The 20982-nt window shown below is 53.3% G+C and overlaps 1 protein-coding gene across 3 annotated transcripts in view; it reads right to left on the minus strand.

Annotated features, from left to right (window-relative positions):
- KCNJ10 (potassium inwardly rectifying channel subfamily J member 10) overlaps window positions 1-20982 on the minus strand; it is a 137016-nt gene that overhangs the window by 73461 nt on the left and 42573 nt on the right. The window contains exon 1 of one of the 3 annotated variants that reach the window (XM_069951031.1): window positions 15866-15946. The exons of the other annotated variants lie outside the window; for them this stretch is intronic. Coding sequence (XP_069807132.1) covers window positions 15866-15880 — 15 coding nt within the window. The 5' untranslated portion in view covers window positions 15881-15946. Of the gene's footprint in view, window positions 1-15865; window positions 15947-20982 lie in introns of those variants that run through there. 3 annotated transcript variants of the gene reach the window in all.

Consider the following 20982-nt stretch of genomic DNA (forward strand, 5'->3'; position numbering starts at 1 on the left):
TGGTACTGTGTGTATAGGTGCTGTGTGTAGAGATGCTGGTGCTGTGTGTATAGGTGCTGGTGCTGTGTGTATAGGTGTGCGGTGCTGTGTGTATAGGTGCTGGTGCTGTGTGTATAGGTGCTGGTGCTGTGTAGAGATGCTGGTACTGTGTGTATAGGTGCTGGTACTGTGTAGAGATGCTGGTGCTGTGTGTATAGGTGCTGGTACTGTGTGTATAGGTGCTGGTACTGTGTAGAGATGCTGGTACTGTGTGTATAGGTGCTGGTGCTGTGTGTATAGGTGCTGTGTGTATAGGTGCTGGTGCTGTGTGTATAGGTCCTGGTGCTGTGTGTATAGGTGCTGGTACTGTGTGTATAGGTGCTGTGTGTATAGGTGCTGTGTGTGTATAGGTGCTGGTGCTGTGTAGAGATGCTGGTGCTGTGTGTATAGGTGCTGGTGCTGTGTGTATATGTGCTGGTACTGTGTGTAGAGATGCTGGTACTGTGTGTATAGGTGCTGTGTGTATAGGTGCTGGTGCTGTGTGTGTATAGGTGCTGTGTGTAGAGATGCTGGTACTGTGTGTATAGGTGCTGGTGCTGTGTGTAGAGATGCTGGTACTGTGTGTATAGGTGCTGTGTGTATAGGTGCTGGTGCTGTGTGTATATAGGTGCTGGTGCTGTGTGTAGAGATGCTGGTGCTGTGTGTGTATAGGTGCTGTGTGTATAGGTGCTGTGTGTGTATAGGTGCTGGTGCTGTGTAGAGATGCTGGTGCTGTGTGTATAGATGCTGGTGCTGTGTGTAGAGATGCTGGTGCTGTGTGTAAAGATGCTGGTGCTGTGTGTAGAGATGCTGGTGCTGTGTGTATAGGTGCTGTGTGTATAGGTGCTGGTGCTGTGTGTATAGGTGCTGTGTGTATAGGTGCTGTGTGTATAGGTGTGCAGTGCTGTGTGTATAGGTGCTGGTGCTGTGTGTACAGATGCTGGTGCTGTGTGTATAGGTGCTGTGTAGAGATGCTGGTGCTGTGTGTATAGGTGCTGGTGCTGTGTGTATAGGTGCTGTGTGTATATGTGCTGGTGCTGTGTGTATAGCTGCTGGTGCTGTGTGTATAGGTGCTGTTGCTGTGTGTATAGGTGCTGTGTGTATAGGTGCTGGTGCTGTGTGTATAGGTGCTGGTGCTGTGTAGAGATGCTGGTGCTGTGGTATATGTGCTGGTTCGTGTGTAGAGATGCTGGTGCTGTGTGTATAGGTGCTGTGTGTATAGGTGCTGGTGCTGTGTCTATAGTGCTGGTACTGTGTGTATAGGTGCTGTGTGTGTAGAGATGCTGGTACTGTGTGTATAGGTGCTGTGTGTATAGGTGCTGGTGCTGTGTGTATAGGTGCTGGTACTGTGTGTATAGGTGCGGTGTGTATAGGTGCTGGTGCTGTGTGTATAGCTGCTGGTGCTGTGTGTATAGGTGTGCGGTGCTGTGTGTATTGGTGCTGGTGCTGTGTGTATAGGTGCTGGTGCTGTGTGTATTGGTGCTGGTGCTGTGTGTATAGGTGCTGGTGCTGTGTGTATAGGTGCTGGTACTGTGTAGAGATGCTGGTGCTGTGTGTATAGGTGCTGTGTGTATAGGTGTTGTGTATAGGTGCTGGTACTGTGTGTATAGGTGCTGTGTGTATAAATGCTGGTGCTGTGTGTAGAGATGCTGGTGCTGTGTGTATAGGTGCTGGTACTGTGTGTATAGGTGCTGTGTGTATAGGTGCTGGTGCTTTGTAGAGATGCTGGTGCTGTGTGTATAGGTGCTGGTGCTGTGTGTAGAGATGCTGGTACTGTGTGTATAGGTGCTGGTGCTGTGTGTATAGGTGCTGGTGCTGTGTGTATAGGTGCTGGTGCTGTGTGTATAGGTGCTGGTGCTGTGTAGAGATGCTGGTACTGTGTGTATAGGTGCTGTGTGTATAGGTGCTGTGTGTAGAGATGCTGGTGCTGTGTGTATAGGTGCTGGTACTGTGTAGAGATGCTGGTACTGTGTGTATAGGTGCTGGTACTGTGTAGAGATGCTGGTACTGTGTGTATAGGTGCTGTGTGTATAGGTGCTGGTGCTGTGTGTATAGGTGCTGGTACTGTGTGTATAGGTGCTGTGTGTATAGGTGCTGTGTGTATAGGTGCTGGTGCTGTGTAGAGATGCTGGTACTGTGTGTATAGGTGCTGTGTGTATAGGTGCTGGTGCTGTGTGTATAGGTGCTGGTACTGTGTGTATAGGTGCTGTGTGTAGAGGTGCTGGTACTGTGTGTATAGGTGCTGTGTGTAGAGATGCTGGTGCTGTGTGTATAGGTGCTGGTGCTGTGTGTATAGGTGTGCGGTGCTGTGTGTATAGGTGCTGGTGCTGTGTAGAGATGCTGGTACTGTGTGTATAGGTGCTGGTGCTGTGTGTATAGGTGCTGGTACTGTGTAGAGATGCTGGTGCTGTGTGTATAGGTGCTGTGTGTATAGGTGCTGGTGCTGTGTGTATAGGTCCTGGTACTGTGTGTATAGGTGCTGGTGCTGTGTAGAGATGCTGGTGCTGTGTAGAGATGCTGGTGCTGTGTGTATAGGTGCTGGTGCTGTGTAGAGATGCTGGTGCTGTGTGTATAGGTGCTGGTGCTGTGTGTATATGTGCTGGTACTGTGTGTAGAGATGCTGGTACTGTGTGTATAGGTGCTGTGTGTATAGGTGCTGGTGCTGTGTGTGTATAGGTGCTGTGTGTATATGTGCTGGTGCTGTGTGTATAGGTGCTGGTGCTGTGTGTAGAGATGCTGGTACTGTGTGTATAGGTGCTGGTGCTGTGTGTAGAGATGCTGGTACTGTGTGTATAGGTGCTGGTGCTGTGTGTAGAGATGCTGGTACTGTGTGTATAGGTGCTGTGTGTATATAGGTGCTGGTGCTGTGTGTATATAGGTGCTGTGTGTAGAGATGCTGGTGCTGTGTGTGTATAGGTGCTGTGTGTAGAGATGCTGATGCTGTGTGTGTATAGGTACTGTGTGTATAGGTGCTGGTGCTGTGTGTATAGGTGCTGTGTGTATAGGTGCTGGTGCTGTGTGTAGAGATGCTGGTGCTGTGTGTAGAGATGCTGGTGCTGTGTGTATAGGTGCTGTGTGTATAGGTGCTGGTGCTGTGTGTATAGGTGCTGTGTGTATAGGTGCTGTGTGTATAGGTGTGCAGTGCTGTGTGTATAGGTGCTGGTGCTGTGTGTACAGATGCTGGTGCTGTGTGTATAGGTGCTGTGTGTATAGGTGCTGGTGCTGTGTGTATAGGTGCTGTTGCTGTGTGTATAGGTGCTGTGTGTATAGGTGCTGGTGCTGTGTGTATAGGTGCTGGTGCTGTGTAGAGATGCTGGTGCTGTGTGTATATGTGCTGGTGCTGTGTGTAGAGATGCTGGTGCTGTGTGTATAGGTGCTGGTGCTGTGTGTATAGGTGCTGTGTGTATAGGTGCTGGTACTGTGTGTATAGGTGCTGTGTGTGTAGAGATGCTGGTACTGTGTGTATAGGTGCTGTGTGTATAGGTGCTGTTGCTGTGTGTATAGGTGCTGTGTGTATAGGTGCTGGTGCTGTGTGTATAGGTGCTGGTGCTGTGTAGAGATGCTGGTGCTGTGTGTATATGTGCTGGTGCTGTGTGTAGAGATGCTGGTGCTGTGTGTATAGGTGCTGGTGCTGTGTGTATAGGTGCTGGTGCTGTGTCTATAGGTGCTGGTACTGTGTGTATAGGTGCTGTGTGTGTAGAGATGCTGGTGCTGTGTGTATAGGTGCTGGTGCTGTGTGTATAGGTGCTGTGTGTATAGGTGCTGGTGCTGTGTGTATAGGTGCTGGTGCTGTGTAGAGATGCTGGTGCTGTGTGTATAGGTGCTGGTGCTGTGTGTATAGGTGCTGTGTGTATAGGTGCTGTGTAGAGATGCTGGTACTGTGTGTATAGGTGCTGGTGCTGTGTGTATAGGTGCTGGTGCTGTGTGTATATGTGCTGGTGCTGTGTGTATATGTGCTGTGTGTATAGGTGCTGGTGCTGTGTGTATAGGTGCTGTGTGTATAGGTGCTGTGTGTATAGATGCTGGTGCTGTGTGTATAGGTGCTGGTGCTGTGTAGAGATGCTGGTGCTGTGTGTATATGTGCTGGTGCTGTGTTTAGAGATGCTGGTGCTGTGTGTATAGGTGCTGGTGCTGTGTGTATAGGTGCTGGTGCTGTGTGTATAGGTGCTGGTGCTGTGTGTATAGGTGCTGGTGCTGTGTGTGTATAGGTGCTGTGTGTAGAGATGCTGGTGCTGTGTGTGTATAGGTGCTGTGTGTAGAGATGCTGATGCTGTGTGTATAGGTACTGTGTGTATAGGTGCTGGTGCTGTGTGTATAGGTGCTGGTGCTGTGTGTATAGATGCTGGTGCTGTGTGTAGAGATGCTGGTGCTGTGTGTAGAGATGCTGGTGCTGTGTGTAGAGATGCTGGTGCTGTGTGTAGAGATGCTGTGTGTATAGGTGCTGTGTGTATAGGTGCTGTGTGTATAGGTGTGCAGTGCTGTGTGTATAGGTGCTGGTGCTGTGTGTACAGATGCTGGTGCTGTGTGTATAGGTGCTGTGTGTATAGGTGCTGGTGCTGTGTGTATAGGTGCTGTATGTATAGGTGCTGGTGCTGTGTGTATAGGTGCTGTGTGTATAGGTGCTGGTGCTGTGTGTATAGGTGCTGTGTGTATAGGTGCTGGTGCTGTGTGTATAGGTGCTGTTGCTGTGTGTATAGGTGCTGTGTGTATAGGTGCTGGTGCTGTGTGTATAGGTGCTGGTGCTGTGTAGAGATGCTGGTGCTGTGTGTATATGTGCTGGTGCTGTGTGTAGAGATGCTGGTGCTGTGTGTATAGGTGCTGGTGCTGTGTGTATAGGTGCTGTGTGTATAGGTGCTGGTGCTGTGTCTATAGGTGCTGGTACTGTGTGTATAGGTGCTGTGTGTGTAGAGATGCTGGTACTGTGTGTATAGGTGCTGTGTGTATAGGTGCTGGTGCTGTGTGTATAGGTGCTGGTACTGTGTGTATAGGTGCGGTGTGTATAGCTGCTGGTGCTGTGTGTATAGGTGCTGTTGCTGTGTGTATAGGTGCTGTGTGTATAGGTGCTGGTGCTGTGTGTATAGGTGCTGGTGCTGTGTAGAGATGCTGGTGCTGTGTGTATAGGTGCTGGTGCTGTGTGTATAGGTGCTGTGTGTATAGGTGCTGTGTAGAGATGCTGGTACTGTGTGTATAGGTGCTGGTGCTGTGTGTATAGGTACTGGTGCTGTGTGTATAGGTGCTGGTGCTGTGTGTATAGGTGCTGGTGCTGTGTGTATATGTGCTGTGTGTATAGGTGCTGGTGCTGTGTGTATATGTGCTGGTGCTGTGTGTATATGTGCTGGTGCTGTGTGTATAGGTGCTGTGTGTATAGGTGCTGGTGCTGTGTGTATATGTGCTGGTGCTGTGTGTAGAGATGCTGGTGCTGTGTGTATAGGTGCTGGTGCTGTGTGTATAGGTGCTGGTGCTGTGTGTAGAGATGCTGGTGCTGTGTGTATAGGTGCTGGTGCTGTGTGTAGAGATGCTGGTGCTGTGTGTATAGGTGCTGGTGCTGTGTGTAGAGATGCTGGTGCTGTGTGTATAGGTGCTGGTGCTGTGTAGAGATGCTGGTGCTGTGTGTATAGGTGCTGTGACATGTGTTGTACAAGAAACACCTGTGATCTGACACCACACTAACAGGGACCTCGCAGAATACTGACAGGGACCCCACAGAATACTGACAGGGACATCATAGCATACTATGTCAGTATTCTATGGGGTCCCTGTCAGTAATCTGTGAGGACCCTGACAGGGACCCCACAGAATAATAACAGGGACCCCAGAGAATACTGACAGGGACTCACAGATTACTGACAGGGACCTCACAGAATACTGACAGGGGACTTACAGATTACTGAAAGGGACCCCACAGAATACTTACAGGGACCTCACAGATGACTGACAGGGACCCCATAGAATGCTGACAGGGGCCTCACAGATGACTGACAGGGACCTCACAGAATACTGACAGGGACCCCACAGATTACTGACAGAGTGCACATAACCTCCAGAAAAACCTTAAAGGAAGCAGCCAGGGGCTCCTCTCAGACACTCTCCACAATGGCGCATTAATAGCGGATTCAGGATCCAGGAGATAATGGAGGAATGAGGTCAGGAAAGTGGAGCGATTAGATGGGAGATAAGGACTATCAGGTGCACAGAGCCTGCACATCCATCCCACAGTCACATGACCAGGTGTATTCCTATAGAGGGGAGGGTCACATGACCAGGTGTATTCCCATAGAGGGGAGGGTCACATGACCAGCTGTATTCCCATAGAGGGGAGGGTCACATGACCAGGTGTATTCCCATAGAGGGGAGGGTCACATGACCAGGTGTATTCCCATAGAGGGGAGGGTCACATGACCAGGTGTATTCCCATAGAGGGGAGGGTCACATGACCAGCTGTATTCCTATAGAGGGGAGGGTCACATGACCAGGTGTATTCTCATAGAGGGGAAGGTCACATGACCAGGTGTATTCTCATAGAGGGGAGGGTCACATGACCAGCTGTATTCCTATAGAGGGGAGGGTCACATGACCAGGTGTATTCTCATAGAGGGGAGGGTCACATGACCAGGTGTATTCCTATAGAGGGGAGGGTCACATGACCAGGTGTATTCCCATAGAGGGGAGGGTCACATGACCAGCTGTATTCCTATAGAGGGAGGGTCACATGACCAGGTGTATTCTCATAGAGGGGAAGGTCACATGACCAGGTGTATTCTCATAGAGGGGAGGGTCACATGACCAGGTGTATTCCTATAGAGGGGAGGGTCACATGACCAGGTGTATTCCCATAGAGGGGAGGGTCACATGACCAGCTGTATTCCTATAGAGGGGAGGGTCACATGACCAGGTGTATTCTCATAGAGGGGAAGGTCACATGACCAGGTGTATTCTCATAGAGGGGAGGGTCACATGACCAGCTGTATTCCTATAGAGGGGAGGGTCACATGACCAGGTGTATTCTCATAGAGGGGAGGGTCACATGACCAGGTGTAATCCTATAGAGGGGAGGGTCACATGACCAGGTGTATTCCCATAGAGGGGAGGGTCACATGACCAGCTGTATTCCTATAGAGGGGAGGGTCACATGACCAGGTGTATTCTCATAGAGGGGAAGGTCACATGACCAGCTGTATTCTCATAGAGGGGAAGGTCACATGACCAGCTGTATTCCTATAGAGGGGAGGGTCACATGACCAGGTGTATTCCCATAGAGGGGAGGGTCACATGACCAGGTGTATTCCCATAGAGGGGAGGGTCACATGACCAGGTGTATTCCCATAGAGGGGAGGGTCACATGACCAGGTGTATTCCTATAGAGGGGAGGGTCACATGACCAGGTGTATTCCCATAGAGGGGAGGGTCACATGACCAGGTGTATTCCTATAGAGGGGAGGGTCACATGACCAGGTGTATTCCCATAGAGGGGAGGGTCACATGACCAGGTGTATTCCTATAGAGGGGAGGGTCACATGACCAGGTGTATTCCCATAGAGGGGAGGGTCACATGACCAGGTGTATTCCTATAGAGGGGAGGGTCACATGACCAGGTGTATTCCCATAGAGGGGAGGGTCACATGACCAGGTGTATTCCTATAGAGGGGAGGGTCACATGACCAGGTGTATTCCCATAGAGGGGAGGGTCACATGACCAGGTGTATTCCCATAGAGGGGAGGGTCACATGACCAGGTGTATTCCTATAGAGGGGAGGGTCACATGACCAGGTGTATTCCCATAGAGGGGAGGGTCACATGACCAGGTGTATTCCTATAGAGGGGAGGGTCACTGGTCCTGATACTACAGAATATGGAACGGGGCAGCAGGGTTGTGTTTTGTTTTCTCAGGGGGGGGGGTTGGTCACATGTCGGGCGTCTCGCCGTTTACTATAGTGAATGTTTATGCAGTGGGCGCAGTAATAGTTGCAGTGGGCGCAGGGGGAGGGGGCACAGACACACAGGGCACATTTATCATATATAAGACGCTTATTGTTAGTGCCCCCCTCCTCGGAGCCCCAGAAGACAGAGCAGGCCTTAAAGGGGAAGTACATCCCTTATCAGAGGGTGCCGCACCTCACACAGACCAGCAGAGGGTGCCGCACCTCACACAGACCAGCAGAGGGTGCCGCACCTCACAGAGACCAGCAGAGGGTGCCGCACCTCACACAGACCAGCAGAGGGTGCCGCACCTCACACAGACCAGCAGAGGGTGCCGCACCTCACAGAGACCAGCAGAGGGTGCCGCACCTCACAGAGACCAGCAGAGGGTGCCGCACCTCACAGAGACCAGCAGAGGGTGCCGCACCTCACAGAGACCAGCAGAGGGTGCCGCACCTCACACAGACCAGCAGAGGGTGCCGCACCTCACACAGACCAGCAGAGGGTGCCGCACCTCACACAGACCAGCAGAGGGTGCCGCACCTCACACAGACCAGCAGAGGGTGCCGCACCTCACACAGACCAGCAGAGGGTGCCGCACCTCACACAGACCAGCAGAGGGTGCCGCACCTCACACAGACCAGCAGAGGGTGCCGCACCTCACCCAGACCAGCAGAGGGTGCCGCACCTCACCAGACCAGCAGAGGGTGCCGCACCTCACAGAGACCAGCAGAGGGTGCCGCACCTCACACAGACCAGCAGAGGGTGCCGCACCTCACACAGACCAGCAGAGGGTGCCGCACCTCACACAGACCAGCAGAGGGTGCCGCACCTCACACAGACCAGCAGAGGGTGCCGCACCTCACACAGACCAGCAGAGGGTGCCGCACCTCACACAGACCAGCAGAGGGTGCCGCACCTCACCCAGACCAGCAGAGGGTGCCGCACCTCACAACAGACCAGCAGAGGGTGCCGCACCTCACACAGACCAGCAGAGGGTGCCGCACCTCACACAGACCAGCAGAGGGTGCCGCACCTCACACAGACCAGCAGAGGGTGCCGCACCTCACCCAGACCAGCAGAGGGTGCCGCACCTCACCCAGACCAGCAGAGGGTGCCGCACCTCACCCAGACCAGCAGAGGGTGCCGCACCTCACAGAGACCAGCAGAGGGTGCCGCACCTCACACAGACCAGCAGAGGGTGCCGCACCTCACACAGACCAGCAGAGGGTGCCGCACCTCAAAGAGACGAGCAGAGGGTGCAGCACCTCACAGAGACCAGCAGAGGGTGCCGCACCTCACAGAGACCAGCAGAGGGTGCCGCACCTCAAAGAGACCAGCAGAGGGTGCCGCACCTCACAGAGACCAGCAGAGGGTGCCGCACCTCACAGAGACCAGCAGAGGGTGCCGCACCTCACACAGACCAGCAGAGGGTGCCGCACCTCACACAGACCAGCAGAGGGTGCCGCACCTCACAGAGACCAGCAGAGGGTGCCGCACCTCACACAGACCAGCAGAGGGTGCCGCACCTCACACAGACCAGCAGAGGGTGCCGCACCTCACACAGACCAGCAGAGGGTGCCGCACCTCACACAGACCAGCAGAGGGTGCCGCACCTCACACAGACCAGCAGAGGGTGCCGCACCTCACACAGACCAGCAGAGGGTGCCGCACCTCACACAGACCAGAAGAGGGTGCCCGCACCTCACACAGACCAGCAGAGGGTGCCGCACCTCACAGAGACCAGCAGAGGGTGCCGCACCTCAGAGAGACCAGCAGAGGGTGCCGCACCTCACAGAGACCAGCAGAGGGTGCCGCACCTCACACAGACCAGCAGAGGGGTGCGCTCCTCACACAGACCAGCAGAGGGTGCCGCACCTCACACAGACCAGCAGAGGGTGCCGCACCTCACAGAGACCAGCAGAGGGTGCCGCACCTCACACAGACCAGCAGAGGGTGCCGCACCTCACAGAGACCAGCAGAGGGTGCCGCACCTCACACAGACCAGCAGAGGGTGCCGCACCTCACACAGACCAGCAGAGGGTGCCGCACCTCACACAGACCAGAAGAGGGTGCCGCACCTCACACAGACCAGCAGAGGGTGCCGCACCTCACAGAGACCAGCAGAGGGTGCCGCACCTCAGAGAGACCAGCAGAGGGTGCCGCACCTCACAGAGACCAGCAGAGGGTGCCGCACCTCACACAGACCAGCAGAGGGTGCCGCTCCTCACACAGACCAGCAGAGGGTGCCGCACCTCACACAGACCAGCAGAGGGTGCCGCACCTCACAGAGACCAGCAGAGGGTGCCGCACCTCACAGAGACCAGCAGAGGGTGCCGCACCTCACACAGACCAGCAGAGGGTGCCGCACCTCACAGAGACCAGCAGAGGGTGCCGCACCTCACACAGACCAGCAGAGGGTGCCGCACCTCACACAGACCAGCAGAGGGTGCCGCACCTCACACAGACCAGCAGAGGGTGCCGCACCTCACACAGACCAGCAGAGGGTGCCGCCACCTCACAGAGACCAGCAGAGGGTGCCGCACCTCACACAGACCAGCAGAGGGTGCCGCACCTCACAGAGACCAGCAGAGGGTGCCGCACCTCACCCAGACCAGCAGAGGGTGCCGCACTTCACACAGACCAGCAGAGGGTGCCGCACCTCACACAGACCAGCAGAGGGTGCCGCACCTCACACAGACCAGCAGAGGGTGCCGCACCTCACACAGACCAGCAGAGGGTGCCGCACCTCACAGAGACCAGCAGAGGGTGCCGCACCTCACACAGACCAGCAGAGGGTGCCGCACCTCACAGAGACCAGCAGAGGGTGCCGCACCTCACACAGACCAGCAGAGGGTGCCGCACTTCACACAGACCAGCAGAGGGTGCCGCACCTCACACAGACCAGCAGAGGGTGCCGCACCTCACACAGACCAGCAGAGGGTGCCGCACCTCACACAGACCAGCAGAGGGTGCCGCACCTCACAGAGACCAGCAGAGGGTGCCGCACCTCAGAGAGACCAGCAGAGGGTGCCGCACCTCACAGCAGATGCGAGCCCTCCTCTATGGCCGAGAAACAGCCGGACCTTAGAGGCTTGTCACGTTACGCCAGTGCCAGGTGGGCACACAGATGTAATGGCACACCTGCTTTTAGGCTGCGTTCACACTACGTATATTTCAGTCAGTATTGTGGTCCTCATATTGCAACCAAAACCAGGATGGTGAAATTGAGTGGATGGTGAAATTGAGTGGACGGCCGCCATATAACAGTAAATAACGGCCATTATTACAATATAACAGCCGTTGTTCTAAAATAACAGCAAATATTTGCCATTAAATGGCGGCCATCCACTCAATTACAGCATTGTGTGAACAGATCCTTTCTGTGTTTTTAATCCACTCCTGGTTTGGTTGCAATATGAGGACCACAATACTGACTGAAATATACGTAGTGTGAACATAGCCTTAAGGAGTAAGGTCGGTTGTACCCTTCTCCCCTGTGGTCGGTGTCCTGTCGGGCTGCTGCAGGGTCCCTTGGGTCAGTGTAGTCACAGGCGGGCAGAGCGGTAATGACCCTCCCGGATAGTAGGACCCCCCACCCACAGATAGGGGAGATGCCCCAAGGTTGCGGTGTATATGCTGTGCAGGTGGTAGTCAGTAATCACAGACTCAGTGGATGACGTTGACTTGGTTTACGATCGGCAAATCTACAACAGGTAATACAGAAGTGCTTAGATATACACTGATACAGATCCAATAAATACTGAGACGTAAAACCACCAGATCTGTGAGATAAGTGTACAGAAGAATACTTGCAGAAGAAGAAAACCTGGGCCTGTGTATTGACTCTCCTATAGTCTTCACACCACCTCATGCCCAATAGCTTTGGCTGAACCGCAGGGGCGTTGCTAGGGTCCTAAAACATCCGGGGCCCGGGCCCTCTGAGTTTCTCTCCCCCATTTCTCTCCCCTGTTCCTCTCCCCCATGCTTTTCTCCCCTGTTCCTCTCCTCCATGCTTTTCTCCCCTCTTTCTCTCCCCCATGCTTTTCTCCCCTCTTTCTCTCCCCCCATGCTTTTCTCCCCTGTTCCTCTCCTCCATGCTTTTCTCCCCTGTTTCTCTCCCACATGCTTTCTCCCCTCTTTCTCTCCCCCATGCTTTTCTCCCCTCTTTCTCTCCCCCATGCTTTTCTCCCCTGTTTCTCTCCCCCATGCTTTTCTCCCCTGTTTCTCTCCCCCATGCTTTTCTCCCCTGTTTCTCTCCCCCATGCTTTTCTCCCCTGTTTCTCTCCCACATGCTTTCTCCCCTCTTTCTCTCCCCCATGCTTTTCTCCCCTGTTTCTCTCCCCCATGCTTTTCTCCCCTGTTTCTCTCCCACATGCTTTCTCCCCTCTTTCTCTCCCCCATGCTTTTCTCCCCTGTTTCTCTCCCCCATGCTTTTCTCCCCTGTTTCTCTTCCCCATGCTTTCTCCCCTCTTTCTCTCCCCCATGCTTTCTCCCCTGTTTCTCTCCCCCATGCTTTCTCCCTCTTTCTCTCCCCCATGCTTTTCTCCCCTGTTTCTCTCCCCCATGCTTTTCTCCCCTGTTTCTCTCCCACATGCTTTTCTCCCGTTTCTCTCCCCCATTTTTCTCTCCCCCATGCTTTCTCCCCTGTTTCTCTCCCACATGCTTTTCTCCCGTTTCTCTCCCCTGTTTCTCTCCCCCATGCTTTTCTCCCTGTTTCTCTCCCACATGCTTTCTCCCCTGTTTCTCTCCCACATGCTTTCTCCCCTGTTTCTCTCCCCATTCTTTCTCTCCTGTTTCTCTCCCCCATGCTTTTCTCCCCTCTTTCTCTCCCCCATGCTTTTCTCCCGTTTCTCTCCCCCATGCTTTTCTCCCGTTTCTTTCCCCCATGCTTTTCTCCCGTTTCTCTCCCCCCCTTGCTTCTTTCCCCCTGTGCTTCTCGCCCGTTTCTCTCCCCCCGTGCCTGCTCACCTCCTTCTAGATCGCGGCTGCTGCTGTCCGCCTCACCTACCGTAGCGGCCGGAGGTGCTCCTACAACTCAATCGGAGCGGGAGCGTGGGGCCGCTGCGGCGGGCCGTGGCGCACGCGTTAATTGGATGCGTGCACCACGGCCCACCGTAGCGGCCCCACACTCCCGGTTTCCACTGATTGGATGGAGGAGCGTGTCCGGGCGCTGCGGGCGGCCAGCAGGTAAGGAGGACAGCAGCAGCTGCAATCTGCGAGCCAGATGCGGCCATCAAAAGAGCCGCATCTGGCTCGCAAGAGCGGGGCAGAAGAGATCCGGGGCAGCAGGCATTTTATTCGGGGCATGAGCCCCGAATAAAACAGCCTAGCGACGCCACTGCTGAACCGTACTAATGGGTGACACAGGCCCCAGACCTTGTTACCTGGGAAGAGCAGAGTGTTTCCTGCTGACACTAACGCTGCGAGATGGAGTTCATAGACTTTCCAGTAACTTTGCTCCACCCGGATCAGTTCCTAGCTCTCTGGCTCTTTAGTGGATACTGTCCTGCTCTGTGGTTACTCCTACTCCTCAGCGTGGGCTGTGATGATCTGTTGGCTAGTCCTCTCCTGAAGGGTTTAACACTGCATCATGCAGGATACAGGAACTTCAAGAAAGAAGTTTGTAAGAGGGCACTGTCCTGCGTGCTACCCATGCGGGGCACTGACTAAGACATCTTTAGTAATACTTTGGCTGAAATAGGACCACAAAAGGTACAGACCCCCGTGATAGCGGTGCTGGACCCAGCAGATGGGGGGGGGTCCTGTATGATCTCCCCCCCCCCCCGCGTGATAGCGGTGCTGGATCCAGCAGATGGGGGGGGGTCCTGTATGATCTGCCCCCCCCCCCGTGATAGCGGTGCTGGATCCAGCAGATGTGGGGGGGGGTCCTGTATGATCTGCCCAAACCCCCCCCCCCCCCCCCGGATAGTGGTGCTGGATCCAGCAGATGGGGGGGGGTCCTGTATGATCTGCCCCCCCCCCCCCCCCGTGATAGTGGTGCTGGATCCAGCAGATGGGGGGGGGGGTCCTGTATGATCTGCCCCCCCCCCGTGATAGCGATGCTGGATCCAGCAGATGGGGGGGGGTCCTGTATGATCTGCCCCCCCCCGGGATGGAGATGCTGGATCCAGCAGATGGGGGGGGTCCTGTATGATCTGCCCCCCCCCGTGATAGCGATGCTGGATCCAGCAGATGGGGGGGAGGGTCCTGTATGATCTGCCCCCCCCCCCCCCGTGATAGCGGTGCTGGATCCAGCAGATAGGGGGGGGGGGGGTCCTGTATGATCTGCCCCCCCCCCCGGATAGTGGTGCTGGATCCAGCAGATGGGGGGGGTCCTGTATGATCTGCCCCCCCCCGGGATGGAGATGCTGGATCCAGCAGATGGGGGGGGGTCCTGTATGATCTGCCCCCCCCCGTGATAGCGATGCTGGATCCAGCAGATGGGGGGGAGGGTCCTGTATGATCTGCCCCCCCCCCCCGTGATAGCGGTGCTGGATCCAGCAGATAGGGGGGGGGGGGTCCTGTATGATCTGCCCCCCCCCCCCCGGATAGTGGTGCTGGATCCAGCAGATGGGGGGGGTCCTGTATGATCTGCCCCCCCCCCCCCCCCCCCGGATAGTGGTGCTAGATCCAGCAGATGGGGGGGGGGGGGGTCCTGTATGATCTGCCCCCCCCGGTGATAGTGGTGCTGGATCCAGCAGATGGGGGGGGGTCCTGTATGATCTGCCCACCCCCCCCCCCGATAGTGGTGCTGGATCCAGCAGATGGGGGGGGGGGGGTCCTGTATGATCTGCCCCCCCCCCCCGTGATAGCGGTGCTGGATCCAGCAGATGGGGGGGGGGGGTCCTGTATGATCTGCCCACCCCCCCCCCGATAGTGGTGCTGGATCCAGCAGATGGGGGGGGGGGGGGTCCTGTATGATCTGCCCACCCCCCCCCCGATAGCGGTGCTGGATCCAGCAGATGGGGGGGGGGGGTCCTGTATGATCTGCCCCCCCCCCCGGGATAGTGGTGCTGGATCCAGCAGATGGGGGGGGTCCTGTATGATCTGCCCCCCCCCGGGATGGAGATGCTGGATCCAGCAGATGGGGGGGGTCCTGTATGATCTGCCCCCCCCCGTGATAGCGATGCTGGATCCAGCAGATGGGGGGGAGGGTCCTGTATGATCTGCCCCCCCCCCCCGTGATAGCGGTGCTGGATCCAGCAGATAGGGGGGGGGGGGTCCTGTATGATCTGCCCCCCCCCCCCCGGATAGTGGTGCTGGATCCAGCAGATGGGGGGGGTCCTGTATGATCTGCCCCCCCCCCCCCCCCCCCCGGATAGTGGTGCTAGATCCAGCAGATGGGGGGGGGGGGGGTCCTGTATGATCTGCCCCCCCCTGTGATAGTGGTGCTGGATCCAGCAGATGGGGGGGGGTCCTGTATGATCTGCCCACCCCCCCCCCGATAGTGGTGCTGGATCCAGCAGATGGGGGGGGGGGGGGCCTGTATGATCTGCCCCCCCCCCCCCGTGATAGCGGTGCTGGATCCAGCAGATGGGGGGGGGGGTCCTGTATGATCTGCCCACCCCCCCCCCGATAGTGGTGCTGGATCCAGCAGATGGGGGGGGGGGGGTCCTGTATGATCTGCCCACCCCCCCCCCGATAGCGGTGCTGGATCCAGCAGATGGGGGGGGGGGGGTCCTGTATGATCTGCCCCCCCCCGTGATAGTGGTGCTGGATCCAGCAGATGGGGGGGGGGTCCTGTATGATTTGCCCCCCCGGGATAGCGGTGCTCAGGGCCGGGACAAAGGGTAGGCCAGGGTAGGCAATGGCCTAGGGCGCCATCTAGTGGTGAGTTACACAGGGCGCAATTTCAATCTCCAAAAAAAAATTTACTCCAGACTCCTGTACTCCTGGTGGCCTCAGAGTGCTGCCCCTCCCTGCTCACCTTCAGCATCCTCATGTGCTCCCACTCCTGGGCAGACAGTGTGAATATCCTCTCACCCCGAGCAGGATCATTGCTCTGCCCTGAAGATGACCTGCAAGGACCTGCTAGGACCTACTAAAATGACCTGCTAGGACCTTTCACTCGGACTAGAGGCTCCGCCCCCTCCTCACCATGTGACCTCCTCACTATCTGACTGCTGGAGGCCGTGCCGACTGCTGGGGCTGCTGTCTGGTGAGTTCACTGACTGACTCTCATCATCCTGTAGGTGTAGGGAGGCTGGGAGTGCTGGGAGAGGGAGGTCACCTAGGTCACAGGGCTGCCCCATATAACACTGCCCCATATCCATATTGTTCCCCAACCTGTGGGTCACCAGCTGCTCCAAAACTACAACAGTCACAGCATGATAGGAGTTGTAGTCCTGCCACAGCTTGGGACCCACAGGTTGGTGAACACGTGTTTATTATGTACAGGCTAATTCTCCTGACACTGGTGCTTTATATCCTTATTGTATTGGGTCCTTGTACTGGGTCAGGATCAGTATATGATGTGTATATGTGACTGTGCTGTCATGGTATAGGGGAGGTGTATGTGGTAGGATCAGTATATGATGTGTATATGGCGCTGTGCTGTCATGGTATAGGGGAGGTGTATCTGGCGGGATCAGTATATGATGTGTATATGTGACTGTGCTGTCATGGTATAGGGGAGGTGTATGTGGCAGGATCAGTATATGATGTGTATATGGCGCTGTGCTGTCATGGTATAGGGGAGGTGTATGTGGTAGGATCAGTATATGATGTGTATATGTGACTGTGCTGTCATGGTATAGGGGAGGTGTATGTGGCAGGATCAGTATATGATGTGTATATGGCGCTGTGCTGTCATGGTATAGGGGAGGTGTATGTGGTAGGATCAGTATATGATGTGTATATGTGACTGTGCTGTCATGGTATAGGGGAGGTGTATGTGGTAGGATCAGTATATGATGTGTATATGTGACTGTGCTGTCATGGTATAGGGGAGGTGTATGTGGTAGGATCAGTATATGATGTGTATATGTGACTGTGCTGTCATGGTATAGGGGAGGTGTATGTGGTAGGATCAGTATATGATGTGTATATGTGACTGTGCTGTCATGGTATAGAGGAGGTGTATGTGGTAGGATCAGTATATGATGTGTATATGGCGCTGTGCTGTCATGGTATAGGGGAGGTGTATCTGGCGGGATCAGTATATGATGTGTATATGTGACTGTGCTGTCATGGTATAGGGGAGGTGTATGTGGCAGGATCAGTATATGATGTGTATATGTGACTGTGCTGTCATGGTATAGGGGAGGTGTATGTGGCAGGATCAGTATATGATGTGTATATGTGACTGTGCTGTCATGGTATAGGGGAGGTGTATGTGGTAGGATCAGTATATGATGTGTATATGTGACTGTGCTGTCATGGTATAGGGGAGGTGTATGTGGTAGGATCAGTATATGATGTGTATATGTGACTGTGCTGTCATGGTATAGGGGAGGTGTATGTGGTAGGATCAGTATATGATGTGTATATGTGACTGTGCTGTCATGGTATAGGGGAGGTGTATGTGGTAGGATCAGTATATGATGTGTATATGTGACTGTGCTGTCATGGTATAGGGGAGGTGTATGTGGCGGGATCAGTATATGATGTGTATATGTGACTGTGCTGTCATGGTATAGGGGAGGTGTATGTGGCAGGATCAGTATATGATGTGTATATGTGACTGTGCGGTCATGGTATAGGGGAGGTGTATGTGGTAGGATCAGTATATGATGTGTATATGTGACTGTGCTGTCATGGTATAGGGGAGGTGTATGTGGCAGGATCAGTATATGATGTGTATATGGCGCTGTGCTGTCATGGTATAGGGGAGGTGTATGTGGCAGGATCAGTATATGATGTGTATATGGCGCTGTGCTGTCATGGTATAGGGGAGGTGTATGTGGCAGGATCAGTATATGATGTGTATATGTGACTGTGCTGTCATGGTATAGGGGAGGTGTATGTGGTAGGATCAGTATATGATGTGTATATGTGACTGTGCTGTCATGGTATAGGAGAGGTGTATGTGGCAGGATCAGTATATGATGTGTATATGGCGCTGTGCTGTCATGGTATAGGGGAGGTGTATGTGGTAGGATCAGTATATGATGTGTATATGTGACTGTGCTGTCATGGTATAGGGGAGGTGTATGTGGTAGGATCAGTATATGATGTGTATATGGTGCTGTGCTGTCATGGTATAGGAGAGGTGTATGTGGTAGGATCAGTATATGATGTGTATATGTGACTGTGCTGTCATGGTATAGGGGAGGTGTATGTGGTAAGATCAGTATATGATGTGTATATGTGACTGTGCTGTCATGGTATAGGGGAGGTGTATGTGGTAGGATCAGTATATGATGTGTATATGTGACTGTGCTGTCATGGTATAGGGGAGGTGTATGTGGCAGGATCAGTATATGATGTGTATATGTGACTGTGCTGTCATGGTATAGGGGAGGTGTATGTGGCAGGATCAGTATATGATGTGTATATGTGACTGTGCTGTCATGGTATAGGGGAGGTGTATGTGGTAGGATCAGTGTATGATGTGTATATGGCGCTGTGCTGTCATGGTATAGGGGAGGTGTATGTGGTAGGATCAGTATATGATGTGTATATGGCGCTGTGCTGTCATGGTATAGGGGAGGTGTATGTGGTAGGATCAGTATATGATGTGTATATGTGACTGTGCTGTCATGGTATAGGGGAGGTGTATGTGGCAGGATCAGTATATGATGTGTATATGGCGCTGTGCTGTCATGGTATAGGGGAGGTGTATGTGGTAGGATCAGTATATGATGTGTATATGGCGCTGTACTGTCATGGTATAGGGGAGGTGTATGTGGCAGGATCAGTATATGATGTGTATATGTGACTGTGCTGTCATGGTATAGGGGAGGTGTATGTGGCAGGATCAGTATATGATGTGTATATGTGACTGTGTGGTCATGGTATAGGGGAGGTGTATGTGGTAGGATCAGTATATGATGTGTATATGGTGCTGTGCTGTCATGGTATAGGGGAGGTGTATGTGGTAGGATCAGTATATGATGTGTATATGGCGCTGTGCTGTCATGGTATAGGGGAGGTGTATGTGGTAGGATCAGTATATGATGTGTATATGTGACTGTGCTGTCATGGTATAGGGGGAGGTGTATGTGGTAGGATCAGTATATGATGTGTATATGGCGCTGTGCTGTCATGGTATAGGGGAGGTGTATGTGGCAGGATCAGTATATGATGTGTATATGTGACTGTGCTGTCATGGTATAGGGGAGGTGTATGTGGTAGGATCAGTATATGATGTGTATATGTGACTGTGCTGTCATGGTATAGGGGAGGTGTATGTGGCAGGATCAGTATATGATGTGTATATGTGACTGTGCTGTCATGGTATAGGGGAGGTGTATGTGGTAGGATCAGTATATGATGTGTATATGTGACTGTGCTGTCATGGTATAGGGGAGTTGTATGTGGTAGGATCAGTATATGATGTGTATATGTGACTGTGCTGTCATGGTATAGGGGAGGTGTATGTGGTAGGATCAGTATATGATGTGTATATGTGACTGTGCTGTCATGGTATAGGGGAGGTGTATGTGGTAGGATCAGTATATGATGTGTATATGGCGCTGTGCTGTCATGGTATAGGGGAGGTGTATGTGGCGGGATCAGTATATGATGTGTATATGTGACTGTGCTGTCATGGTATAGGGGAGGTGTATGTGGTAGGATCAGTGTATGATGTGTATATGTGACTGTGCTGTCATGGTATAGGGGAGGTGTATGTGGCGGGATCAGTATATGATGTGTATATGTGACTGTGCTGTCATGGTATAGGGGAGGTGTATGTGGTAGGATCAGTGTATGATGTGTATATGTGACTGTGCTGTCATGGTATAGGGGAGGTGTATGTGGCGGGATCAGTATATGATGTGTATATGTGACTGTGCTGTCATGGTATAGGGGAGGTGTATGTGGCAGGATCAGTATATGATGTGTATATGTGACTGTGCGGTCATGGTATAGGGGAGGTGTATGTGGTAGGATCAGTATATGATGTGTATATGTGACTGTGCTGTCATGGTATAGGGGAGGTGTATGTGGCAGGATCAGTATATGATGTGTATATGGCGCTGTGCTGTCATGGTATAGGGGAGGTGTATGTGGCAGGATCAGTATATGATGTGTATATGGCGCTGTGCTGTCATGGTATAGGGGAGGTGTATGTGGCAGGATCAGTATATGATGTGTATATGTGACTGTGCTGTCATGGTATAGGGGAGGTGTATGTGGTAGGATCAGTATATGATGTGTATATGTGACTGTGCTGTCATGGTATAGGAGAGGTGTATGTGGCAGGATCAGTATATGATGTGTATATGGCGCTGTGCTGTCATGGTATAGGGGAGGTGTATGTGGTAGGATCAGTATATGATGTGTATATGTGACTGTGCTGTCATGGTATAGGGGAGGTGTATGTGGTAGGATCAGTATATGATGTGTATATGGTGCTGTGCTGTCATGGTATAGGAGAGGTGTATGTGGTAGGATCAGTATATGATGTGTATATGTGACTGTGCTGTCATGGTATAGGGGAGGTGTATGTGGTAAGATCAGTATATGATGTGTATATGTGACTGTGCTGTCATGGTATAGGGGAGGTGTATGTGGTAGGATCAGTATATGATGTGTATATGTGACTGTGCTGTCATGGTATAGGGGAGGTGTATGTGGCAGGATCAGTATATGATGTGTATATGTGACTGTGCTGTCATGGTATAGGGGAGGTGTATGTGGCAGGATCAGTATATGATGTGTATATGTGACTGTGCTGTCATGGTATAGGGGAGGTGTATGTGGTAGGATCAGTGTATGATGTGTATATGGCGCTGTGCTGTCATGGTATAGGGGAGGTGTATGTGGTAGGATCAGTATATGATGTGTATATGGCGCTGTGCTGTCATGGTATAGGGGAGGTGTATGTGGTAGGATCAGTATATGATGTGTATATGTGACTGTGCTGTCATGGTATAGGGG

This window comes from Dendropsophus ebraccatus, chromosome 13, assembly GCF_027789765.1.
Source record: "Dendropsophus ebraccatus isolate aDenEbr1 chromosome 13, aDenEbr1.pat, whole genome shotgun sequence".
Lineage (NCBI taxonomy): Eukaryota > Metazoa > Chordata > Amphibia > Anura > Hylidae > Dendropsophus > Dendropsophus ebraccatus.